The sequence below is a fragment of the Cetorhinus maximus genome, chromosome 11 (genome assembly GCF_964194155.1).
Source record: "Cetorhinus maximus chromosome 11, sCetMax3.hap1.1, whole genome shotgun sequence".
Taxonomy (NCBI): Eukaryota; Metazoa; Chordata; class Chondrichthyes; order Lamniformes; family Cetorhinidae; genus Cetorhinus; species Cetorhinus maximus.
In genome coordinates this window covers 66,177,818-66,202,259 of record NC_135889.1, presented here as the reverse complement: position 1 = coordinate 66,202,259, position 24,442 = coordinate 66,177,818, and the positions used below count along the sequence as shown (strand labels likewise).

General features: G+C 39.7%; 1 protein-coding gene across 3 annotated transcripts in view; it reads left to right on the top strand.

Annotated features, from left to right (window-relative positions):
- The window catches only part of LOC144686662 (tRNA N(3)-cytidine methyltransferase METTL2-like), a 39,791-nt gene that overhangs the window by 4,228 nt on the left and 11,121 nt on the right, over positions 1 to 24,442 (top strand). For all 3 annotated transcript variants that reach the window (XM_078552162.1, XM_078552161.1, XM_078552163.1), the window contains exons 4-8: positions 1,567 to 1,985; positions 6,049 to 6,098; positions 11,898 to 11,958; positions 12,373 to 12,515; positions 18,965 to 19,071. In XM_078552162.1, coding sequence (XP_078408288.1) covers positions 1,567 to 1,985; positions 6,049 to 6,098; positions 11,898 to 11,958; positions 12,373 to 12,515; positions 18,965 to 19,071 — 780 coding nt within the window. The remainder of the gene's footprint in view (positions 1 to 1,566; positions 1,986 to 6,048; positions 6,099 to 11,897; positions 11,959 to 12,372; positions 12,516 to 18,964; positions 19,072 to 24,442) is intronic.

Sequence of the window (24,442 nt, the reverse complement as noted above, 5' to 3'; positions counted from 1 at the left end):
TATGATCATGGCTGATACTGTCTCAACGCCATACTCCCAGATAGCAACCCTCGATTACCAGTCCAGTGACAATACCACTACGCCACCACGTTGGAGGCAGTTCAGAGGAGGTTTACTAGATTGATACCTGGAATGAGTGGGCTGGCTTACGAGGAAAGGTTGAACAGATGGTGCTCGTTTCCACTGGAGTTTAGAAAAATGACAGGTGACTTGATTGAAGTATATAAAATCCTGAACGGTCTCGACAAGGTTGACATGGAAGAGATATTTCCTCTTGTGGGCGAGTCCAGAACTTGGGGGCACTGTTTTAAAATGAGGGGTCGCCCTTATAGGATAGAGGTGAGGAGAAATTTTTTCTGAGGATTGAGCGACTTTGGAACTCTCTGTCTTAGAAGTCAGTGGAAGCGGGGTCACTGAATATTTTTAAGGCAGAGGTAGACAGATTCTTGTTAGGCAAGGGAATCAAAGGTTATTGGGGGTAGATGGGAATGTGGAACTCAATACAAACAGATCAGCCATGATCTTATTGAATATCGGAGCAGGATCAAGGGGCCAAATGGCCTACTTCTGATCCTATTTTGTATGTTTGTATGTATGCTGGTCACTGAATAAACTTGCTGAATGAGTGTGATCAGTCTAATATTTGATGTCCTTCCTCTATCCATCGGGTTCTTTTGTACTAGAAACTTAAGTCTTTTGGGATTTCTTCAATAAAAACAATGCCAATTTTTAAATAATAAATGAGATTTTTTTCCCATTATAGTATAGATGTGTAGTACTGGAGTGCTGAAATTAGCTTTTTCTTGAGAACTATAATAGAGACCTGATTTACAGAAACTTTTGGTAGTAAATTTATCACATTGAATAATCACATTAAATGCATACAGAGATTATCTTGCATATGTTTGAAGTAAAGGAATCGATGTCAGATTGTATGTATACAGCCAATGTTTACAACCAAGAAGCAAACAATATTTTGTATTTAATGCTAAAAGGGAAATATTTGAATAATATCAAAAATGTCAGCAAATTGACATTTTTGATGTGCATATACTTTGTTTTTAGTGAATTTTAACACAGACAACTATGTTATGTGCAGCAGAAACTTTGGTGGGATTATGGTTTCTGTATATCCTGGAACAATTTACCCTGGCAGTGCACAGATATCCAATCATAGGCATTATTCTGACATTTTTGCTGTAATTTTTATGTCGTTTTCCCTGGATCCCCAAATGCCCATCTCTAAATGAGATGGTAATGTATAGTTGTCTGGATTGAAGTTACATCCTGCAAAATGTACTTAACATAAATGATGTGGATAATAATAAGGAAACACTTTTACTCATAAAATAGTAACTAGGTTATAATTTAGGTTGTATTCCATTTGGGAAAATAATTTATGCAATCTAATTTGCAATCATTTGTGTTTTTGGGATTAACCTTTTTTCATTTACTGTATTACAGCTTCATAGATCCACTAGTCTTGCAATTGCAGTTTAAAACCAGACTTCAGGCTTTAATAGATTAATTTTTCTTTTTCTTTTTTATTGCAATTTGTTGCTCCAGTCAAATATAAGAAAGATGCTAGTACCTACTGGGATGAATTCTACAAAGCTCATCAAAATAAATTCTTCAAAGATCGTAGATGGTTGCTCCTAGAGTTTCCTGAACTCTTTCCAGACAAAACGCTGAGTTGGAATGAAGGGGTCAAAGAGCCAACAAGCAATTCCATACTTAGTTCTCATGTTTCCTTGCAAACACAGTACTCTGCAAGCCCAGAACAAGCAAAGTTGGACGGTTTTAACAAGACAAATGCTAAACAAAACATTTCTGAAACTGTACAGAAAGTAAACGCCTTAGAACGAACAAAGAGAACAAACAATGACAAAGACTTGGAACATAAAAAGCAAGAGAGGAACAGGACGGACAGATGGAAGAATCCAGGGTATTTTCCTGGTATCGATTTCACCTTCAGAATTTTTGAGGTATCTTTGCAAAACGGAGTAAACTATGCTTTTAAGAGGCTATTGTGTGTGTGTGTGTGACATATATATTGCCAACATCTGCATTTTCAGCCACGTTCAATAAGTTCAAGTATGTTCTGTTTAATATATGAATTTCAAAAAAAAATTATCATTGCAGTATATTCTTAGAACAACTGCAGCAACATATTTCCAAAAGTCTAAGACTCCACTCTCAAGTTGTCAGTATACACATTGTCAGTATACACACCACTTTCCTGTCTCTCCTTTCTCTACCTTCCCTTCCCCTAAATGCATTTTGCCAATTCACTTTCTTCTTCAAACAGGAGAGGAAGATGTTTTGAAATGTTGGTGCCTAGAGTTAGCATGGTTCTATTACACACTGCTGTGATCTGTATTTCTGCAAGCTTGGCCTTTCTCCTATGGTAGCTCCAAGTCCACCGAGTAGCCTGATTCAGAGTTAGAAAAACTGCTGATAAGATTTGACGTTGAAGGCCAAGCAGAGTGACTTCAGAATGACGAGATGATCTCCTATTGTTCCATTTTGATGTAATGACTTTTTGATAGCGGCTACGTGGTTGTGAAGGGGTACCAATTTTGGAGGTTCGCACAGAAACGGGTATAAAAACCAAAGCAGAAATTCCTCTAACTTATTTATTAAATCTCCTACTATTTAGTTGCAGTGTTATTCTAGTACACTTGACACAAAGACATCTCAAAAGAATAAAATTAAGATTTTTTTTAAAGGTATCTCCATTGGTTTGATGCACAACCTTTAAGCCATACACACCAGAAAAGTCTCAGCGTTGACCCTTGTGGTGCATTGAGTTAGTTTAGTTCAGCTATGGTTGCAGTGGGAGTTTACAATTGGTCTCAGTGTTATCACAGAATAACATTGTCCTATGTGCCAACCATGTAAATAAATGATACAACAGGCGATCAGAATAATTTAAGTTTAAATATAAATTATGGCTACACATTACAATTGAAAACTAAAGGATGGGATATTTGCATTGATATATTGCACGTGACAGCCTTGCAGTACTGGATGGTGCAAATGCCTGTTTGTATATCATACTTAAGTCTCCTAATTTGTGTTGCACTAATTTGGGTTGCTGGGTGTGCTTTCAACTCTGACTTCCCATTTTTCATGTTTTGTGTGTCTAGGTATAAGTGTTTTTCCTTTCATTCTCTCTCCTTTAATTTTATTTGACTTTAATTCTTCATTCTTTGAACATTTTATTATGACAGCAAGTTCATTTCTTGCCATGTTCAGTCTTCACTTCCTTCTGGTTAATATTATCTTTCCATGCAGATGCTTTAATTTACATACTTTGCTGGATACTAAAGTAATTTACCAATAGGTACTGGTACCTATGTATAGGTGCCCAGTATAATTTAAGAGGGAAAAGACTTAGCGTGCACAATGAGGATTTGAAATAGGAAGTAATTGAGAAATAAACATTTATGAAAACCAAGTAGCTTACAGCCATCTCAACGTAAATGCATCCAACCTGAATTCTCTTCTGGGATTTGACATTTAAGGAGAATAATCAATAAGATTTTCTGAGTTTAGTACTGCTTGTTCATGTAACTGTTTTAGACATCAGAATTATTAATAATTATTCAAAAGTATTTGTTCATGCCTGGTGGTTCATACTTCAATTGAACTAGTAATGAAACATTTTCCTGTCAAAATCTTCAAAACGTGAGTTGCATCACTGATTCTTAATGTGTATCCTGATGTAATGTATTTTGGATATGTCATTAGCAGGCTATAAATATTTTAAGTTCTTTTAAACTTATTTTTGGATGCATTACTTCGTATGCGATTGTCATGTAAACCCTGTGACCTTAAGAGTAAGGCAGAGGTTGGGAATTCTGGGGCAAGTAACTTACCACCTGACTTCCCAAAAGCCTATCCACTATCTACAAGGCACAAGTTAGGAGTGTGGTGGAATTCTTTGCACTTGCCTGAATGAGTAAAGCTGTAGCAACAGTTACGAAGCTTGGCACTATCCAGAACAAAGCAGCCAACTTGATTGACACACCATCCACTACCTTAAACATTCACTCCCACCACCACTGATGCACAGTGGCAGCAGTGCGTACCATTTACAAGATGCACTACAGCAACTCACCAAGGCTGCTTCGGTAGGACAAGGGCAGTAAATGCATGGGAACTCAACCACCTTCAAGTTCCCCTCCAAGCCATGCACTGTCCTGGCTGTGAATTAAATTGCCATTCATTCACTGTCACTGGGTCAAAATTCCAGTACTCCTTTCCTAACAACACCTACACCACATGGACTGCAGTGGGTCGAGAAGGCGGTAACCACCACCTCAAGGGCAATTAGGGTTGGACAATAAATGCTGACCTAGCCAGCGATGGTCACATTCCTTGAAAGAATTTTTTTAAATGCCATTTGCAGCCTGTCTAAATTCACACTAGTAATTCTATCCAAAATTAGTGGGGGAAGACTGAAAATGTAAGCCCTATAAAACGGTGTGAATCAAACAATTATATATTTATGGTCTCCTGTCATAAGCAATCATTTAATCTGCATCAAGTATCTAAGGTGTATCATTCACATTTTCTTGAGTAAGTATTTCTAAATTCAGTTTTATCCAGTGGGAAGAGCAATTGAATTACACTCTAATGAATGACAAAGAATGAGAATTGTTAACTTATTTTCAGTGCTGTTCTGCTAAATTATTTTATTTACAAAATATATTCTCAATAATCTATTGATCAGAATAACTCTATTATCCTTTTATATTCCCTAAATGGTTAATAGATCCTCTTGCTTTTTCACTATAGTTCTTCTTTTTGATAAGATCATAAGGTTTCTGGGAAGTTTCACTGTTGAGCAAGAGTCACAGAGACCAATTCCTGTACTTCAATTTTAATGGAAAGCTAGAAAATATATATTTTTTAATCAACATACAATAAACATGGATATTTACAGCTTACTGGACTATGAATTTGACTTGACAATTAGTTACAAAATGTTGAGGGAATAAACATTCATATTTGTACTGTTATATTTTCTGGATTAATATAAAGTATTTTAAAACAAAAGTCCTGGTCATGCACAATTGTGGTTCTTTCATTGATGGCCTCAGTTTTTAAAAAAAAAAAATTTCATGGGTTGTGGGTATCACTGGCAGGGCCAGCATTTGTTTCCCATCCCTAATTGCCCTTGGACTGAATGGCTTGCTCGGCCATTTCAGAGGGCAGTTAAGAGTCAGCCGCGTTACTGTGGGTCTGGAGTCACATGACCAGGTAAGGATGGGATTTTTACAATAAATCGATAATAGTTTCACAGAGCATTGGCCTGGGTTTCTGGATGACTAGTCTAGTGACATTGCCACTATGCCACCATCTTCCCATAAGGTGCATAAGTATAGCATGCAGGTGTGTAAATTTGTACAGGCTACCAGAATAACATATACTGTAAGTGCACAGATTATTTCTTGCTTTAAATAAGCAAAAGGAAAACTTTCATTTAAACATTTTTAACTATGACCTTATCAATTGATAAATTTTAAAAATTGCCCACATATTTTAAAATTAACCTGTGACCTTTTCTTTTCTGCTGTAATAATGGTGCTGACTTATGAATTTCTACAAGCTTCAGCAACCCTCCAGTGCTTTATTTGATCATTCATTCTTCATGTCTGAGTATCAGTAGATTACCAAAACCAATTCTGTCCTCACCTAGCTTCCACACAAACATTTTCCAACAGAGGTCACTAGAACATTTATAATGTACAGACATGCACATGTACATAGAATTCAAAAGTGGCGTTTCTGGCCGGTCTATTCTCTTGTTTAGCCTAAAGGTGTTGAAGTTAATGCCGTATGTCTTGCCTCCCTGTCTGAAATAAGCTACCAAAGTATAGACCAGGGACTAAATCCTAAATCTGTAGGATTCAGACTATGTCCACCCAAAAATGTGTTTGAAATTTATTTCAGAATCATACAGATGCTTCTTGTACCTTGCTTTAGTAACACAAATGTTTGTGAAAACTGAAAATTTGTGCTTGATTTTGGTATCATTAGGTTGGATGTGGTGCTGGGAATAGTGTTTTTCCTATCCTGAATGAAATTCGGTAAGTAAAGCACAGGCATTAAACCTAAAATTATAGAATTAAATATAGTTTTATTTAAAATAGTATGTTAAGCCATTGGAAAGCATTGCATTAGCAGGTATTCAAATATTACTTAACTAATGATTAGATACAACTTTATATATGAAAACATTTATGTATTGTACATACAGAGAACAAAAACAAAATGCGTGTGTGCCAATCACTATTCCAATTCTCAATGGAACAGTTATCAAACATAGTTAAGTGATTTGGAATAGGCCCACTTGAGCTAGTTTTCCTTAATTCTTGATCTCATCAAAAGACAATCTGGTACTGTTAATTACATGGATCGTTTTGTTACAGCGGCAGAAAATTTTGCCAGAAGACCAGGGAATGGCAAATATGATCTTTGCCTCCCACCTTATCTCTTCAAAACAGGAAATGGGGATAAGCCAACTAATTATTGGTCAGTTAGTCTTTCTTCAGTTGCTGGAAAACCGCTGAAGTCCACAATACAGGATAAAATTCTAAATAATTGGAGAAAAATAAGTTATTCTGGGCCATCAGTATGGATTTTGAAACAGTGTGGCATTATTGATCAACCTAAAAATATTCCTAGAAAAAAAACAAGACAAAAAAGTTGCAGTTTATGTGGCTTCTATGGAATTTCGAAATTGATTTCATATGGTACCACATAAGAGACTTATGGCAAAGGTAATGGTACATGAAATTAAAAGGAATGTGACTACATGGATAGAAACATGATTGGAAGGCAAAAACAAAGGAAATAAAGGTATAAAAAAAAATTTCAATTGGAAAAACATGGAGAATGTTGTGCACCAATGTCTTGCTCTAAATTTGCTTACTGCTTACCCTTGACTGAAAATTGCTCCACTCAGATGTAGATTGTGCTGTTGCATGAAAGGTCTGGCAAAGGACTCGCACCTGAATCATGTCTTATAAAAGATTAACTTAACTGTTCTCTCCCCAGATTCTGCTGAGTTTCCAGAATCTCAGTTTTCCAATGATTGTAACATCCTATTCTATGATCCACAATGTTGGTTGCCTTTTCTGGCTCCCCTGGATTTACTTGTTTGAACTCTGTATTGTTGAGGTTTGTCCTCTGTGCTGCTGCTGGTGGACAAAACCTAAATTTACAAATAGCAGCATAAAGAACAACCCAGGAAATTTGATTGCTGCGGAACTCAAATACATATTACTGGTGGAGCAAGAAGTACACACATACGGATTAGGAGCAAGAGAAGGCTATTTGACCCCTGGAGCCTGCTCCACCATTCAATAAGATCATGGCTGTTCTGATTGTGGTCTCAGCTCCACTTTCCTGCCTAACACCAATACCCTTTGACTCCCTTGTTAGTCAAGTATCCATCTAGCTCTGCCTTAAAAATATTCATTGACATTGCCTCCATCTCTGGGGAAGAGAGTTCCACAGACTCACCACCTCTGAGAAAAATAAATTTTCCTTATCTCTGTATTAAGTGGGAGACCCCTTATTTTTAAACTGCCCCCTAGTTCGTCTCCCACAAGTGGAAATATCCTTTCAACATCCACCATGTCAAACCCCCTCAGAGTCCTATATGTTTCAATAAGGCACCTCTCATTCTTCTAAACTCCACAACCTGGCCCAACCTGTCCAACCTTTTCTCAGAAGACAATCCCTTCATCCCAGGAATCAGTCGAGTAAACCTTCTCTGAACTGCTAAGGCAATTATGTCTTTTCTTAAGTAGGGAGACCAAAACAGTACACTCCAGATGAGGTCTCACCAACGGCCTGTACAACTGTTGCAAAACTTCCCTACTTTTATATTCCATTCCCCTTGCAATAAACAACAACATTCCATTTGCCTTCCTAATCACTTGCGTACTAACTTTTTATAATTCCTATACCAGGACACCCAGATCCATCTGCACCCCAGGGTTCTGTAATTCCTCCCCATTTAAATTATATACTGCTTTTCTATTATTCTTGCCAAAGTGGGCAAGTTCACATTTTCCCACGTTATACCCCATCTGCCAGATTTTTGCCCGCTCATTTAACCTATCTATATCCCTTTGCAGACTCCTTATACCCTCTTCACAGCTTACTCCCTATCTATCATTGTGTCATCAGCAAATTTAATAACCATACATTCGGTCTCGTCATCCAATTCATTGATATAGATTGTAGGTAGTTAAGGTCCCTGCATTGATTCCTGTGGAAGTCCACTTGTTACATCTTGCCATCCCAAAAATGACCCATTTATGCCTACTCTGTGTTTCCTGTTTGCTAACCAATCCATAAACTGTCAAATTTTAAATTTACATTAAAAATGTGAATTCACTACAGGGTGCCCACGGTTGCCAGGCTCCAAATTTAATATAGAGTCATAGAATAATTACAGTATGGAAGGAAAACATTTGGCCTGTTGTGTCCATGCCAAGTCTCTGCAAGAGCAACTTTGCTAGTTCTACTTGCCCACCCTTTCCTCATAGCCCGTTAATTTTTTTTCACTTCAGGTGCTTATCCAATCCCCTTTTGAAAGTCAGATTTGAATCTGCCTCCACCACACTCTCAGGCAGTACATTTCCAATCCTAACCACTTGCTGCACAGTAAAAGGTTTTCCTCATGTCGCTGTTATTTATTTTGCCAATTACTTTAAATTGGTGTCCCCTGCTTCTTGACTCTTCTGCCTGCCAATGGAAACAGTTTCCCTATCTACTCTGTCTAGACCCCTCATGATTTTGTGATTTTGAACACCTCTATCAAATCACCTCTCAACCTTCTCTAAGGAGAACAGCTCCAGCTTTATTTTACCTATGTAACTGAAGCCCCTCATCCCTGTAACCATTCTTGGAAATCTTGACTGCACCTGCTGTAAAGCCTTCACATCTTTCCTAAAGTGTACTGCTCAGAATTGGACACGATAAGCCTGTTGAGGCTGAATCAGTGTTTTATATTGGTTCATCGTAACTTCCTTGCTTTTGTACTCTATGCCTCTATATTTATAAAGCCCAGGACCCCAAATGCCATTTTAACCATTTTCTCAATCTGCCCTGCCACCTTCAACGATTTATGCACATATAAACTCAGGTCTCTCTGCTCCTGCACCCTTTTAGAATTGTACCCTTATCTCTCTTTGTTCTTCCTTCAAAAATGCATCACTTCTCTGTATTAAATTCCATCTGCCACGTGTCCACACATTCCACCTGCTTGTCTAAGTCCTCAAGAGGTCTATCACTATCCTCACGGTTCGCTATACTTCCAAGTTTTGTATTATCTGCAAAATTTTGTGTCCTGTACACCCAAGCCTAGGTCATTACTATATATCAAGAAAATCAGTGACCCTGGCACCAATCACTAGGATCCCCAATGTGCACCTTCCTCCAGTCTGAAAAACAACTGTTCACCTCTACCCTCTGTTTCCTGTCACTCAGCCAACTTCGTATCCATGCAGCCAAGTGCCTTTTATTCCTTGAGCCTCAACTTTGCTGACAAGCTAATTATGTGACATTTTATGCTGCAGTGCAATTTCTGCTACCTGACTCCCGTGTCACAATTGCTTCTGTTTTCCTTCAAGTTTACTGTCTCTTTGAAGTAAGATAAAACGTGAAAAAAAATTTAAATCCTATAAAAGGAAGTAGGATAAAGGATATTTATTAGGTTAAAGTTAAAATCCCCATTTACTATTAAATGATGAAACGTATAAAAAAGAAAAATCTCATCACTAAATGTGAATATCGTCAAAAATGTTACTGACATATCTCTAATTTTAGTATATAATAAAATAGATGTAAAATTAACAACATACCACTGCCCAGAATAAATGGCACCTGTATACATGTGCATTTATAAAGGACTGGCACAAGTGTCAGTTGTGCCCTACAATGCATTGTTATTACACTGATAACAGGCCTGTGCCATTTGGGGTTGTATACATAAAATACAGCTAGTGGGGGTGAGTTGCTAATGGACAATCAGGTGCTTCATAACGGGGTAGGAGAGGACGTAAGAGAACAAGATTTCCTCTCGTGCTGTATGTTTTGTAGCAGCCAGCTCTAGAGCTGTAGAGCATAAGATAGGAGATAAATGTTGAAGAAAAGATTGAAGGAGGTAGCATATAAATTTTTGTATTAGCTAATCCTCATATTCAGACGTACAGTAAATACTGCTTCTACAAAATAGATTTCTAGGGATAAAATATTGAGAAACAAAACATTTGTATATTCTGAATGTTGAATGTATAAGTATTTATTTTGTATTTTCCTTTCATATATTAAACACTATGCTCTAGCAGACAATCCCTTAACAACTGACAGAAGCCAGTGGATGTGTTTGAATGTAGGAAAAGGTTTTGCTTTCTGAATTTTTACTCCCTCCTTTGGCGAAATGCTTTGCAGTATAGGAGATCCCCATGTATGGAAACATGGGCCTGAACCTGCATTCTTCCAGTCCATGGTGCAGTGCATTTGTCCCATCCTAGGTTGCACAACCTTATTAGTCCTTGTTGCTCATTTTTAAATATGAACTGCATTTATTAGGGAGCGTAGCAGGAATATTGAGATGGATGATTTAGAATAAGGTAGGACATGGAGATAGGACTGGGATAATAGAGAAAGTGTCAATATACTGTTTGTTCCATTGGATCCATTGTTTCTCTGGTTTGTGATATACCGTGGGAGAATTGGCATTTTAATTGTGTAATTGCAATCTCTGTACCTGTTTCCAATCTATGTGCCTGCTTTAAAACACTCCTGAATCATGTTTGCATCAACAATTGGATTGCACTTACATAGTTTCCTTTGCTGTATGATGTGTGGTCTCAACATAAAGCTTCTGGTTTTTCTTTTGTTCGTTAACAGCACAGAATTTCTGAAAAGACAGTAAGGTTATTTTGTGCTTAATGCGTACACATCATAAACCCTTTTTCCATGGTTGACATTTACTGCCTAAGGAAAAAAGGTTTTGGCCTAAATCACAAGAGGTTTGTAACCTTTAAACACTCGAGATACATTTTGTTAAATACTTAGTAGCACCAAACAGGAGTGATTTTACTATATATTGAATTTCATCTATTGTGAAGCCTGCTCTTTGTTCAGCAAGAAGAATAGTTGGGGACCCCTCACTTCAACAAAATATGTTATGTGGTTTATTTTTTGAATGCTAGACTTATGCAATGAAATCACATCTTCAAATTTAAAAGAATAAACCAATCTTCCTCCTTTGTGCATACTTGTTACTGTATCTATCTGAGTTAACGGAGTAAATCAGGGCAGATAAGATTGAAAGAGGTGTGAACATTACACCAGGGAATTTAGATAAGGGATTAATAGAGCAGACTGCGTTAGTACTCTCCCTTCAGCAGAAATGCTACTCCTCCTCCGTCACATTCTTTTTCTTGTACTTGATCAGCCAATCTGTAAATTTTTTTAGTTCTTTTCTCTTCTTGCTGATCTCTTTAGGTTAACTATCATCCCCTGCTAAGAGGGCAGGTGGATAGTCTGTTTTCCTGGTCTTCACTTAAGTTGCTGCATGGCAAATGATCCAGGCTGACACTTCTTCCATGGCCTCAACTTGGTATCTCTGTTGTTGATATAACTGGAATCATGAAGGGAATTTTGGATGTAAGCCTTCATCATATTAACTTCATAGTGACTTGAATTTTATACCTCTTAAAAACACACTTAGCATTTTTCCTCTGTACATTGGTTTAATAAGTCCACCATTTTTTAAAAATAGATCTTTCAGCATTTAGATGAAACTGTGTAGAATGATGTTCAAGGAAATGAAAAGATTTAATATTGTTCTCTATTCACTGCAGCAATCCCAGTGCATTCCTTTATTGCTGTGACTTCTCAGCACGTGCAGTGGAGCTGGTGAAGGTATGCATCTGATTTTGTTTTTCATTTCCTTCTGTGTAAATTGCGAATTCCTAATTTGCTTTTACATATCAACAATAATGGTAGCAAGTCAAATATACTGAAATTTTATACTGGAACATTATTTTGATCATGGTTATAGAAGAATAATTTTTTTTATAATTAGGTAAATCTATGCTTTCTATTGATTTTTAAAAAGGGAGAAATAAAATGTGAAACAGATGAAGTTAGTATGTATGTTTGAAATCATACAGTGCAAACAAATTGTGCCTTTTGTATGTTCCTCAGGATTCTAATTGCAGGATCTGCATTGTCGTAATGAAATACTGACTTGATTAAATAACAAATATTTAAATCTGACTAATTAGCTGCTGTAGCCATACTCTCTTATTTGTCTTATTGTTCATTACTTTGTAGTCTCACCCTTCGTATAATGCATCCCAATGTTATGCCTTTGTTCATGATCTGTGTAATGAAGCAGACGCCACCTACCCGTTTCCAGATGGAAGTATTGATGTCATTCTTCTTGTGTTTGTGCTTTCTTCTATTCACCCAGAGAGGTAGGTAAAGGTGAAGGGCCATGACAAACATCTTCAGCTCATTTATCATTTGGTTTATTTCATTCAAAACTAGACAGGAACCTATATGCTACATCGCATTTTAGAAGTTAATTTCATTTCACAACAGCCATTTGTTTCAGAAAGTAGAGGATACTTAGGAAAATTGTTTTAGAATAAATTGTTATTTTTCAATAACTTCTCATCTGTACATTTCTTTGCAACCTGGTACAGAACCCATGAAGATATTTTCAAATATTTTTCCAGCAAAGTATGAAACAGTAATGGTTTTGGTGTGTGTTGTATAGGATGCCGTGTGACAGCAATTGAAAAAATGATTATGTGACTTGGACAAAAGCCAGAATGAGAACAAAGCCTTGGCATTGGACGGTGTTTTAGTAGATTTAAAATTAAACTATAAATTATCAAAACCATCTTCAGCACAATAAATCTGAGTGCTATTTTTATGCTTCACTTTCTGTGGATTCTTGAGGAAATCTGCAGGTCGTACTACGTGGCCATCCATTGTAAAACTGCAGTATTTATCTTTTTCCATAACCAGAAATCAAATACAGATGTATAATAAATAATACTTTTATCAATATAATAAAATCAATGAGATCACAAGGTCAATTAAAGGTGCTAAGAAATGGCTTTTAAAATTGAAAACATTAGTAATCAATCTAATTTAAATGTCATTCCTGACATTAAATTTATACAGAATTCACTTCTGTGCTTTGAGTATGGTATCTATCTAAAGGTGCAATTGAATTTCAAATTAATCAGTGATTTTTTCCATACCACATGGTTGGATCCCAGTAGCAGACTTGCCTCTTCATTTAAAGGATTGCTTTTATCTGGTCATTGTAGAGCTATTGCTCATGCTGGTAGCAATGAGCTGGCAGAAGAAAATTTAAGAAAGCAGTTATCATACCCAAAAAATCTTCTGCCATAGTTACAAAATCTTTGTCTGTTATAGGTTGCTTTTGGTTTATAAATTTACGTCAGCAAGGAAATAATTTTACTATTTATGTTCAATTTCTGCATTTAGTGCACTGGTTGTTTCTGATTATCATTTTCATTTAAACAGGCAGAAAGGGACAATAAATGTGACCTTTCATTATTCATACTTCAACCTAGTTATGATACATTTCTAAAGATATGTTGTTTTAAAAAATGAATCTCCCCTTTTTATAAAGGTACAGAGATTTTGATGGCACTCATTTACTGGGACATGTAAACTCAACACATGTTAATGTGCATATTGATCGTGATTTTAAACAAAGACTGGAGAATGGAGCTGTGTTAAATTTTTATAAATGAACGGAAGTCTATTTAAAAAAAAAATACTGATTTGGAAAATAAAGAGTAATGACAATAAACGGAACAATTGCAATGTGTTTTTATTCAGCCTAATCTCCATCCTGTAAAGAAAAAGCCTTTAACTTGATTCTTTAAAATTTGAATATCTACAAGGTCAGATTTACACTGCTTGTTTAACTATTTGCGCATACAGGAAGGCCAGCAGGAATAAAATTGTGGCTCGGCAAAAGAGGATAAAAGAGCAAATAGCAAATCAGGTGCAATATATCAAATTATGGGTGGTTAGGAACATATTACTACTAATTGAGAAGTTCATATGCTGTTGGAAATCACCATAGCAAAACTCTCATCTATTATTTGAAGTGTCTAATTAACTAAAGCTTTATGCTACCATGTAAGTATTTTTGTTTTCTTAAAGAATGAAGTATACTGTCACAGTTAAAAATAGCAATGAAAAGGCACTGATTTTGCTGTTTGAATTATGCATGGTGTTGGTACTGTTTGATTTGATTTTTGGGGAATATTGGTTATCCTTCCTTTCTTGTGTTCTTGCTGCCTCTCCAGAAATTCCATGTTGGAATTAGTAAATGATGAAAGATTTTAGGAGCTTAAGTGGCTATGAGAAAGGATGTTAAGGTTCTTTCCCTTTTTTGTTAAGTCTTTTGCTTTGCCTTTTTTCATACTTTATGCTAAATTATAGATGGCAGAAGAGAAGCTGCTGTAGCCTTCACAGCATAGACTGTGCATAAAGTAGATGTATGCTCCTGTAGAGTGGTTGCTTTCTTCAGCTCCATCTTTCCTCTTCTTCATCTCCTGCTCTATGCATCACTCTGTAATCTCTTTTGTCAATTACTGTCTAAATCATCCTCACTTTCTCTGGATGATATTTTCTAAAGTTGTTCATGAGACTGGATGCATTCCAAGCTCTTGCTTGCAGAACAGCCCTGCCAGTGGCTCCCCTTCTTCTAATGTATATACAAAAACAAGTTGCTGTTAGGAGTGCACATGTAATGTTACCCATAAAGGTATAAGATTGACAACATTTCCTGCCTACAATGCTGTTCTGCAGTTATTATACAAGCCATGCAAAAAGCATCATTATTCTAAAATTTGGAATATTCATCATTAACCAGGAAATTCTGATTGCATTTCTTTTGTACTTCTTCACTTGAATTAAGTTTTGGTCCCTTCATATAGTGGATGATATAAAGACTTGGGAAGGTTCAGAAGAGGTCCACAGCCATGATTCTTAGCTTAAACAGCCTTAATTATTCAGGCTTAAAAAAAGATGTGTTTATTCAAACCATCAATTAGTTCATTTATGTAAAATACATCAATGACCAATGTGCAGATTTCATAGGAAGAACAATTGATTTTCCTGCACTCAGTTCAGAAAAAGATGAAGATGCGACCTGTTTACTCTTCAAAAATTAGTTTAACCTTCTGCAGCTAAGCTTCTGAAGAAAACCTGAACCTGACTTTTAAAGCATGTACAGTTGCATACTGCTATTGCAAGTACACATCATGTCTGATTCTGAGAGAGAAACAGAGTTCCTTTATCAGCTCTCTCTGCCCCCTCTTTAGTCACTGGGATGGGACTGCAGCCCACCAATTGTCAATCACAGTTACTATCTTGAAGTGAATGCCTGCCTTTTTGTGTAGCCAGCAAAGCCCACGTCCCATAAATGAATATTTTTTAAAAATGTATACCTTATCTAAGGCCCCTGATGTGCAAAGGAAAGGGAAGGAAGCTTCAGGTATCAAAAGAGTCATCTTGCAGTGGCACACAGCATTTGGAATTGTATATAATAACCCTCTTTCAGAATAGCTAGTTACCCCCATCAAAGCACTGTTGTAGGAACTAATTCCAGGCTGCTCCCTATTGTTGGAAAAATGTTCAATCTAGAATTATAGCAACATTCTAAGCTAACAAAAATCCAGTTTACACAACCTAGCCAAAATTAATTTTAGCACAAGATCATTGTAGGGCAGTTGTCCTTGGCGAATACCACGTACATTTGGGAATCAAACCATGCATTTTCTTTTGCACTTCTCATTAAGTTGGCGAGTGGCAAAGACTGCACTCACTATGACAGTTATGTATTTCCATGGTTGTTTTCTCCACTGGAGAGTTATGATTACCTTAACTCCTTAAATGTGTCCTTTTGCTTATGTAGAGGCAACTTTGGGAAATCTTGCATTTCATTCTGTGTAAAGTAACCACTGCAGTGCAGCAGAGTCAAACTTTGCATGTTTCAGCTCTTACATAGTCTTAACAGCTGGAAAGGACTTTATGCATTTTCTGCATGGAACTTTTAAAATTCAAGGAAGCAATGCACCACTGAGAATATTGCCAAATTGGCCTATTAGAGAATTCCATAAAAGTGAAGTTGTCTTCAAAACAAAAATCACCATTTTCCTCATGATGCACAATTTCAACACAAGGGATGACATCTGTTGTCACTACGAAGAATATCACAGAATCACACAGTGCAGAAGAGGCCCTTCGGCCCATCGAGTCTGCACCGACACGTGAGAAACACCTGACCTACCTACCTAACCCCATTTACCAGCACTTGGCCCATAGCCTTGAATGTTATGATGTGTCAAGTGCTCATCCAGGTACTTTTTAAAGGATGTGAGGCAACCCACCTCCACCACCCTGCCAGGCAGTGCATTCCAGACCGTCACCACCCTCTGGGTGAAAAAATTTTTCCTCACATCCCCCTCTAAACCTCCTGTCCCTCACCTTGAACTTATGCCCCCTTGTGACTGACCCTTCAACTAAGGGGAACAATTGCTCCCTATCCACCCTGTCCATGTCCCTCATAATCTTGTACACCACGATCAGGTCGCCCCTCAGTCTTCTCTGCTCCAACGAAAACAACCCAAGTCTATCCAACCTCTCTTCATAACTTAAATGTTTCATCCCAGGCAACATCCTGGTGAATCTGCTCTGCACCCCCTCCTGTGCAATCACATCCTATAATGTGGTGACCAGAACTGCACACAGTACTCCAGCTGTGGCCTCACCAAGGTTCTATACAACTCCAACATGACCTCCCTAGTTTTGTAATTTTGTAATTTATGCCTCGATTGATAAAGGCAAGTGTCCCGTATGCCTTTTTCACCACCCCACTAACATGCCCCTTCGCCTTCAGAGATCTATGGACACACACGCCAAGGTCCCTTTGTTCCTCAGAACTTCTTAGTGGTCATGCCGTTCATTGAATACTTCCTTGTCAAATTACTCCTTCCAAAGTGTATCACCTCACTCTTTTCAGGGTTAAATTCCATCTGCCACTTATCTGCCCATTTGGCCATCCCGCCTATATCTTCCTGTAGCCCAAGACACTCAACCTCACTGTTAACCACCCGGCCAATATTTGTGTCATCCGCAAACTTACTAATCCTACCCCCCACTATGTCGTTTATATAAATGACAAATAATAGGGGACCGAGCACAGATCCCTGTGGTACGCCATTGGACACTGGCTTCCAATATATTAGAAAAGAGATTATAAATGAGAATTTATTCTGTAGTTCCAAAGCAGAATTATATGGTTTATGTAAGAGCATGATATGGTATAGGTAATTTGGATACCTGGAAATAAGATGCTATTGAGGGTTCAAGTGATGTCATAACTTGCGAGAGAGAACCTTGCAAAATCTATCACTGTCATCTGAACCTCAAAATACGATTAAATCATTCTCATATTCCTATTAATTGCAACATTTGTTTGGGTGTTTTATTCCATCTCATAACCTGCTGCCAGCAGTAATAGTAGTTAAAAATTAATACCCAACGTGATTCCTTGTAATTGTAGGAAGAACCCCAGGCCAAAAAAATTAACATTTTTACAAATGAATAATCAATATGCATGTTTTACATTTATACATATAGAAAATATATGGAGTTGTGGTTTAGTTATTTGAAGGTCTTATTGCATTTATAGTGATATTACTGATGTACCATTGGCAATTATAAGAACTCTATCCCATTCATTCCAGACTTCTGCACTCCTCCCTCATGACCTAAGACTGCAAAAGTACCTTGTAGCAATCCATGCACTTCTTTTCCATGCACTTTCCTGTTACCAATATCTACCTTCCATTGCTCCTAAACCCCTAATGTGCAACTCCAAGAGCTCGATACCTCATCTATTTTATTTACTAAATCTCTATAAACCAGTAGCACTGATAACATACGTAAAAACCATAAAAATCTGCATTCTGTAGCACACTATGAAAATGCCATGGTAGATCTGCATTAGTATAAATAGATGTAGATATAGATTTTAATTTAGGTATGGAGTGAGGGTTTGAGATTGATCTTGATCCATCTTGACACGGCCTCTTTACCCACTGAGCACTTTGCATTAATCTTCTCCTTCTGTATTTTCCTCCTCTTCATTTCATGGATTGTCACTCAGGCAGACAAATGAGATGAAAATAGGACAAAAGTTAAATTTACTTGATAACAACCAGTGCTAGCAAGTTTAATTGTGAATAAGGAAGTGAAATATCACTACTTTCAAAAGTCTGTTTTTTTTGTGTATGAATGACTCCAGTGTAGGAAGCCATGTGTAACTTGTGCTATGTTTTGATATTTGTTTTGATTCTTCTGTGGGTGTTTTAATTAAAGTTTACTCAAGGAACAATTGTATCTTCATATGGTTCTAGGGCTGACTTAATGTGTTGCACTGTTTTCTTGTGACTTTTTTTTCTTGATTATCAATGTGGTATATATGACCTCAGGATTAATGCCAATTTAAAAAGTGGACTGTTTTTGTTCTAAAAACAGAAAATGTTGGAAATGCTCAGCAGGTCTGACAACATTTGTGCAGAGAGAAACAGTTCATGTTTCAGTTTGATGTTTGCTCCTTGCAAAAAAAACACAAGCTAACTACAGATTCTGATTCTGGCAATTACATTATTAAAATGAAAAATATTGCAATTTTTTTTAGAATACTAATTCAGGTAACTGCATCCTTTAAATATCACACAAGTGATTATTTTACATACCAAATGGTGCTAACGTTTTAATTACAAATGCCTTTTTATTTCAATGGAATTATCAAACACTTATTTTATGCGTGTTTGACTGAGGTTTATTTCCATGCTTTTAGGATGCAGATGGTCATAAATAGACTAAGCAAGTTACTCAAACCTGGAGGGATGATATTATTTCGGGATTACGGTAGATATGATATGACTCAACTGAGATTAAAGAAAGGTAATCTCTTAAATTTTTATTTTCTTTAAAAATAATATTTTTTAAAATCCTGTAGGTCTGTTATTTTAGTTACAGTTACATCACTACTTTTTGTTCATTTCTCTTTTTGTTTTCTTCTTCCATTCCTGGGTAGTGACTCTGGCTGGGCAACAATTCTATTAGGGCAATCCCAGAATTTTGGAATTCAGTAATGTATATTTTATGATTGGAAATGAAGTCACTACTTGCCCTCGCATAATAAAGGGTTTGTTCTTGGGATTCAGTAAACTATAAGGGGCAAATACACAACAAATATTTTCTAAAATGATTCAAAACATTTTTATTTACTACTCTGAGTAAGAGCACTTTTATATTTATTGAACTGGAATTATTGTTCTCTAATCAACTTCAGCAAATATCATTCAGCATATTCTGGGCGGAATTTTCCATGCCCGATGGCATCAGGCTTGTTTGGTAGCGTGAGTGGACAATATGATGTTGTGAAACCAGTTTGTGATTGTCCGTTCAGCCTGTTGATGGCGGGCCGCGTTTCCAGCCATCGGATGCCAGGAACCTCATTGAATTACATCTGATTATCAATATAAGGCCAGCCCACTGGGATCATCCACCTACTTTGGCGGGAAAACACGCTGGTGCAGAACACGCCTTAACAAGTGTGAGGTGCAGAAGTCGGGACTTACTGTCAGGACCTTGCTCACATCGCGGACATCCAAGGAGCAGAGGACGCTGCAGCCCGAACAGGACCCTGGAGGAACATCTATGGCATGCTGGGTGGATTCTCATGGACATGGCTCCACTGCGAAACAACTCACGGAAGGTGGAAGGTCACTGTTGAGGGTCTGCTCACAATGGGTGATGGTTGATGGGGTGAAGAGGAAGGTCCAGCTGTGTTTGAGCGAGGAAGATGTATCGGGGGGTGGGAGAGAAAGGTACAGGATTGACTGGGAGAGGAGGTGGTGTTGGAGGGGTGGGGGGAATGAGGCTGAGGGGAAGAAATGAAGGTGTCAGGGAGGGGTGAGGCTGGGAGGAGGGGAACGAAGGTGTTGGGAGGGTGCGAGGTTGGGAGGGGGGGAACAAAAAGGTGTCGGGGAGAGGTTGGGAGGGGGAAACAGTGATGTTGGGACGGGCGAACAATGGTGTTGGGGGGTGAAGTTGGGAGGGGGAACAATGGCGTTGGTGGGGTGAAGTTGGGAGGGGGAACGATGGTGTCGGGCGGGGAGGTTGGGAGAGGGAACGATGGTGTTGGAGGGGGGAAACAACGGTGGTGGGGGAGAACAGTGGTGTCGGGGTTGAGGGGGGAGGGAGTACGGGTGGAGGAGGGGTTAAAGGGGGATGGAAGGTGTAAGGGAAGGAGGTCGGAGGGGGGGAAGGAGACCTGGGGGAGGAAGGAGTCTTGGGGGGTGGGGAGTGGGGGTGTTGTGGTGGAGGGGTCCTGGGGATGAAGGGGCCCGGGGGAAAGGGGTTCCAAGGGAGGAAGGAGTCTGGAGGAGGGATGTTCAGGTGAATGTGCAAGGGAGGGCTCTGATGAGTCCATGACTGCCCCCTGGGAAGCAAACTGAGGGTGGGTGTGGTACGAGGGAATGGTGAGAATGATAGAGGTCGGAATAGGGTGCAAGGGTGAGGGATCGTCGGTATTGGTAGAAGGGATGGTAAGGGTGGTTGCTGGGGACTCGGAGCAGGCACGGACCCTGGGAGTGGGAAGGAGGTGGTCGGGGAGGTTAATGTGGATGGGGGTGGGATTTTTGGGAAGAAAGGGAGTGTGCACGTTCACCTGGACATCCCCAAAAGAAAGGGGTTGTGGCTGGTAGGTCGCAGAGGGGAGGTGGAAGGCGATGCTAGGAGAGTTGACAGTGATGGGGGAAAGGAAATTGGTGTTTGGGGGAGGGGAAAGGACTGGGGGGCGAAAGAAGAATTGTATTCCCACCATGCTGGCGAAATTGAAAGTGAAACGAGAGTCGTGGTGGGTGAGATCAGATGCTGCGTGGGAGCACGTTCAGTGAGTGGTTGGAAATGCAGGGCCGCTCAGATGGTCAACTGAAAGCGAACCCCAGCAGACAGCATTGAAAATGCTCAGGACATTGAGATGAGTGTGATACGGGAAGGATCTGCGTGCATGGAGATTGCCTCGAAGAAGCTCTGAAAGAGGATAGTGAGATGCAGTGGGAGGACTCATGAAGCCTGCCAATGAAATTGAAAGACACCATTACACATTATTCAGTGAAAGTGAATATATTTCCAGATTGTAAAGTGACAAAGACGTGTTCACCTATGAAACCAACTGTGATCAGAATTTCTTAACTTTTGAATGCCTTAGACTTTTAGCTGCTACTCTGACAACCGCAGTAGGGGTGGAGATAGCCTATGCAATGGTTGGCTCTGATGCCTTCGGCGCAGATCCTCTGGAGAGCCGAGGGCTTGGGCGGGGCCCCAGGTTGCCCTGGTTGTGTTCCTGTGGGCCAGCTGTTCCCTCTGCGGTGACAGAGGATAAGGTTGAGGGGGTCACGGGCAAAGGGGATTTGGAGGGAGAGGACGGCCTCTGAGATTACTGAGTGGATGACCCAGGGGTGTCCAGCTGCCACTCCTCCTTCCTTCAGGTGCCCGGGGTCCCCAGCCTGACTCCTTGAGGGGAAGGAGCACCTGGGGGGATGTCGAGGTGTCCTGTTTCCCTCCCGCATCGCTACTGCAGGAACTCGCCCATGGATTCCGTGATGGAGTGCAGGCCTGCACACACAGCTCCAGGTTCTACTGGACCAGGGTCTCCATGGTGTCCGCCATCCCCCCCATGGAGACCTCCATATGTGCACATGTGGGCACCAATTCGTCAGAGAGCCATTCTGTTGGAGGCTTCCAACAGCTGTGTATGATGTTCCCCTGCCTTCTGCTGACTCTCCATGATGAGTTTGAAGGTCAAATCCAGAGATTCGCCACTTCACTCTGAACTCACAGATGCCTCTTCCCCAGCAGTCCTCCACGTGCCGGGGAGCTCGGCCACACCTGCTTCCTCCTGCTGCAGATGTGTCCATGCGGTGACCACCAGATTGTGAACCCAAGCCTGCTTTAGATCTAGGTCCCACCAAGGTATATGTCTGTGCTGGTGGAGGGTATGGATAAGCACTGTGATGGGTCTTCCAGGCTGCTTATTTCCAGCTCTTCAATGGAAGAGGAGTCCTCTTGGCTGGAGGTGAGGACATGGATGGAGCTGAGGGGACTAGCTGGTTGAGGGTGTTGGTCGCTTGGCAGAGCTCACTGTGAACGAAAGTAGAGATAATTAGTGTATGGCAGCAGAGTCAAAAGCAGGAGAGAGAGCACTCACATTTGCATTGAGAGAGGGATGCTGTGGTGCAGGATCCTCACGAGGGTGTTTGCTGTCAACCTCACTGTCACTGCAGGCACAGTCCACATCCTCACCAGTCAGCACAGTGGCACGCTTCTCAAAGTGAGTGAGGGGCCTAATGTGGGCCACTCCACCCCCAGGTCTGGGACCTCCTTGCTGATGTGAGCAGGCTTCTCCTGCATGAAAACAGATGGAGAGAGTGTGAGCAGGACACGTGGAACAGCATGGAATATTTGTGTGGTGAGTGGGGACATGGACAGGGTGAGGACGTGAGCTCGAGAGGATATGAGCCTGATGGGGATGTGAGGGTGTGTGTGAGAGTTAGTGGTGTTGTCCCTTGAGGTATGAGATCCCTGTGGATGTGTGATGGGTTTGTGAGTGTGAGAGTGATGAGAAGAGTGACTTACCCTGGCAGAATGGATGAGACCATTCATCCTGTTGCAGCACTGGGTGGCTGTCCTCTTTTGCAGGGCATTGGCGCTGACCACTCCTGCCACTGCCTCCCATGCTGGTTTGGTGGTGAAGCTGCCCATCCTGCAACCAGAGCAGGGATAGAGGACATCACGGTGGGCCTCCACTGTGTCCAAAAGGCGCTTGAGGGATGTGTCATTAAACTTGGGAACTGCAGCCATTTTGCCTTTCGGGCCATGTCTTGTGGCCCAGTTGTGGGATAAAAGCACTGAGAGGTGTGCGCGCGGCTCTGGCGTGGCGTGGCGTGATGAAGCAGTGAGGCGATGGCATGGCAGGCTAATGAGAGCATACCTGCTATCAAAATGGGTGTTTCCTGGAAATGCATAATTAATGCAGCAAGATGGGACGATACGGCGTGAGAAGCCGCCATTGCGGCCAGTGGATAAAACATCGTTTTTCCCACCTGCTACCGCACTTAGGCTGGAATCGTCCCAGATTTGCACTAAGTGACTGAATGAGAACACACACACAACCATACATGCTTACATTCACAAAGACAACAAAGGTAAGTGCAAGCGAGAAAAGTTATTTTTCTATCAGGCACCTGCTTTCAAGCAATCCTACCATCATAGTATCTGATTCTTTAATAATTACAGAATTCTCATCTCTAGCACCCTAATTACAATCGTTCCAATCCTTTCACAACATAGTAACAATAAACTAGGTAAATAAAACGCCACAGCTATTGCTTTTAACAAAAAAAAAATCCATCAGCCAGAAACCTATTAGCCAGCAACTTGCCCCGTAAACAACAGCCTTTCAAGGTTTAATTTTAACAGTATATAAATAAACTAAGAACCATCAACAAAATTACAATGTTTGAATTGTAGCTGCGTATTTAGCAGCAATGCAAAAGCTACTTGGAAAAATGGTCATCATCCAGGCAAAAAACTTGCTGCTGCACAAAGCAATGTGTCACCATTACAGAAAATTGTTGCCAGGTATAGCAGAAGTAAGTAACTGTGAAACAGGTGTCAGTATTGCAAGTTCCAAGTGCTCTTTCTGTGGTACTATTTCTGCCAGCCTAGTTATACTACTGATGCTGTCCCAAAGTTAGATTCAGAATTGCACTGAGAAGTCTTTCCTACCAGATGCCTTAACAGCAAAATGCAGAACTTTTTTGTGTCAGGTTCCAGGATTACGAAAGTAATACCTGCATCTGTGTTTCAAAAAGCAACTTTTTGATTCTACCCATCATACTTCAGTTGTCAGTTGTGACACACACCATATCATTCAACAGTGAGAGATCATATAATTGTACTTCTTGTAAACGGATACATTTTTCAGCTGACATAAAACCGTGAACTTAAATCAATCCAAGGCTTCAAAACTTTGCTCCCATTACCATGGCCGTTTATGTTCATATGTTGCCAGATGATGAAGTTGGTTCATCTAAAGTCCAAGTTTTCCATCTACTTGAAAGACATTATGTCACTCATTATAAATAATCTTATTGTCTGACCATCCTCTATAACTTATAATACCTACTGACCTTGCCAGAATGAATCCTTTGCTTGCAGTGCCTTTTAAAGGTTAGAGAATCTAACGCCATGAATAACAAACTGC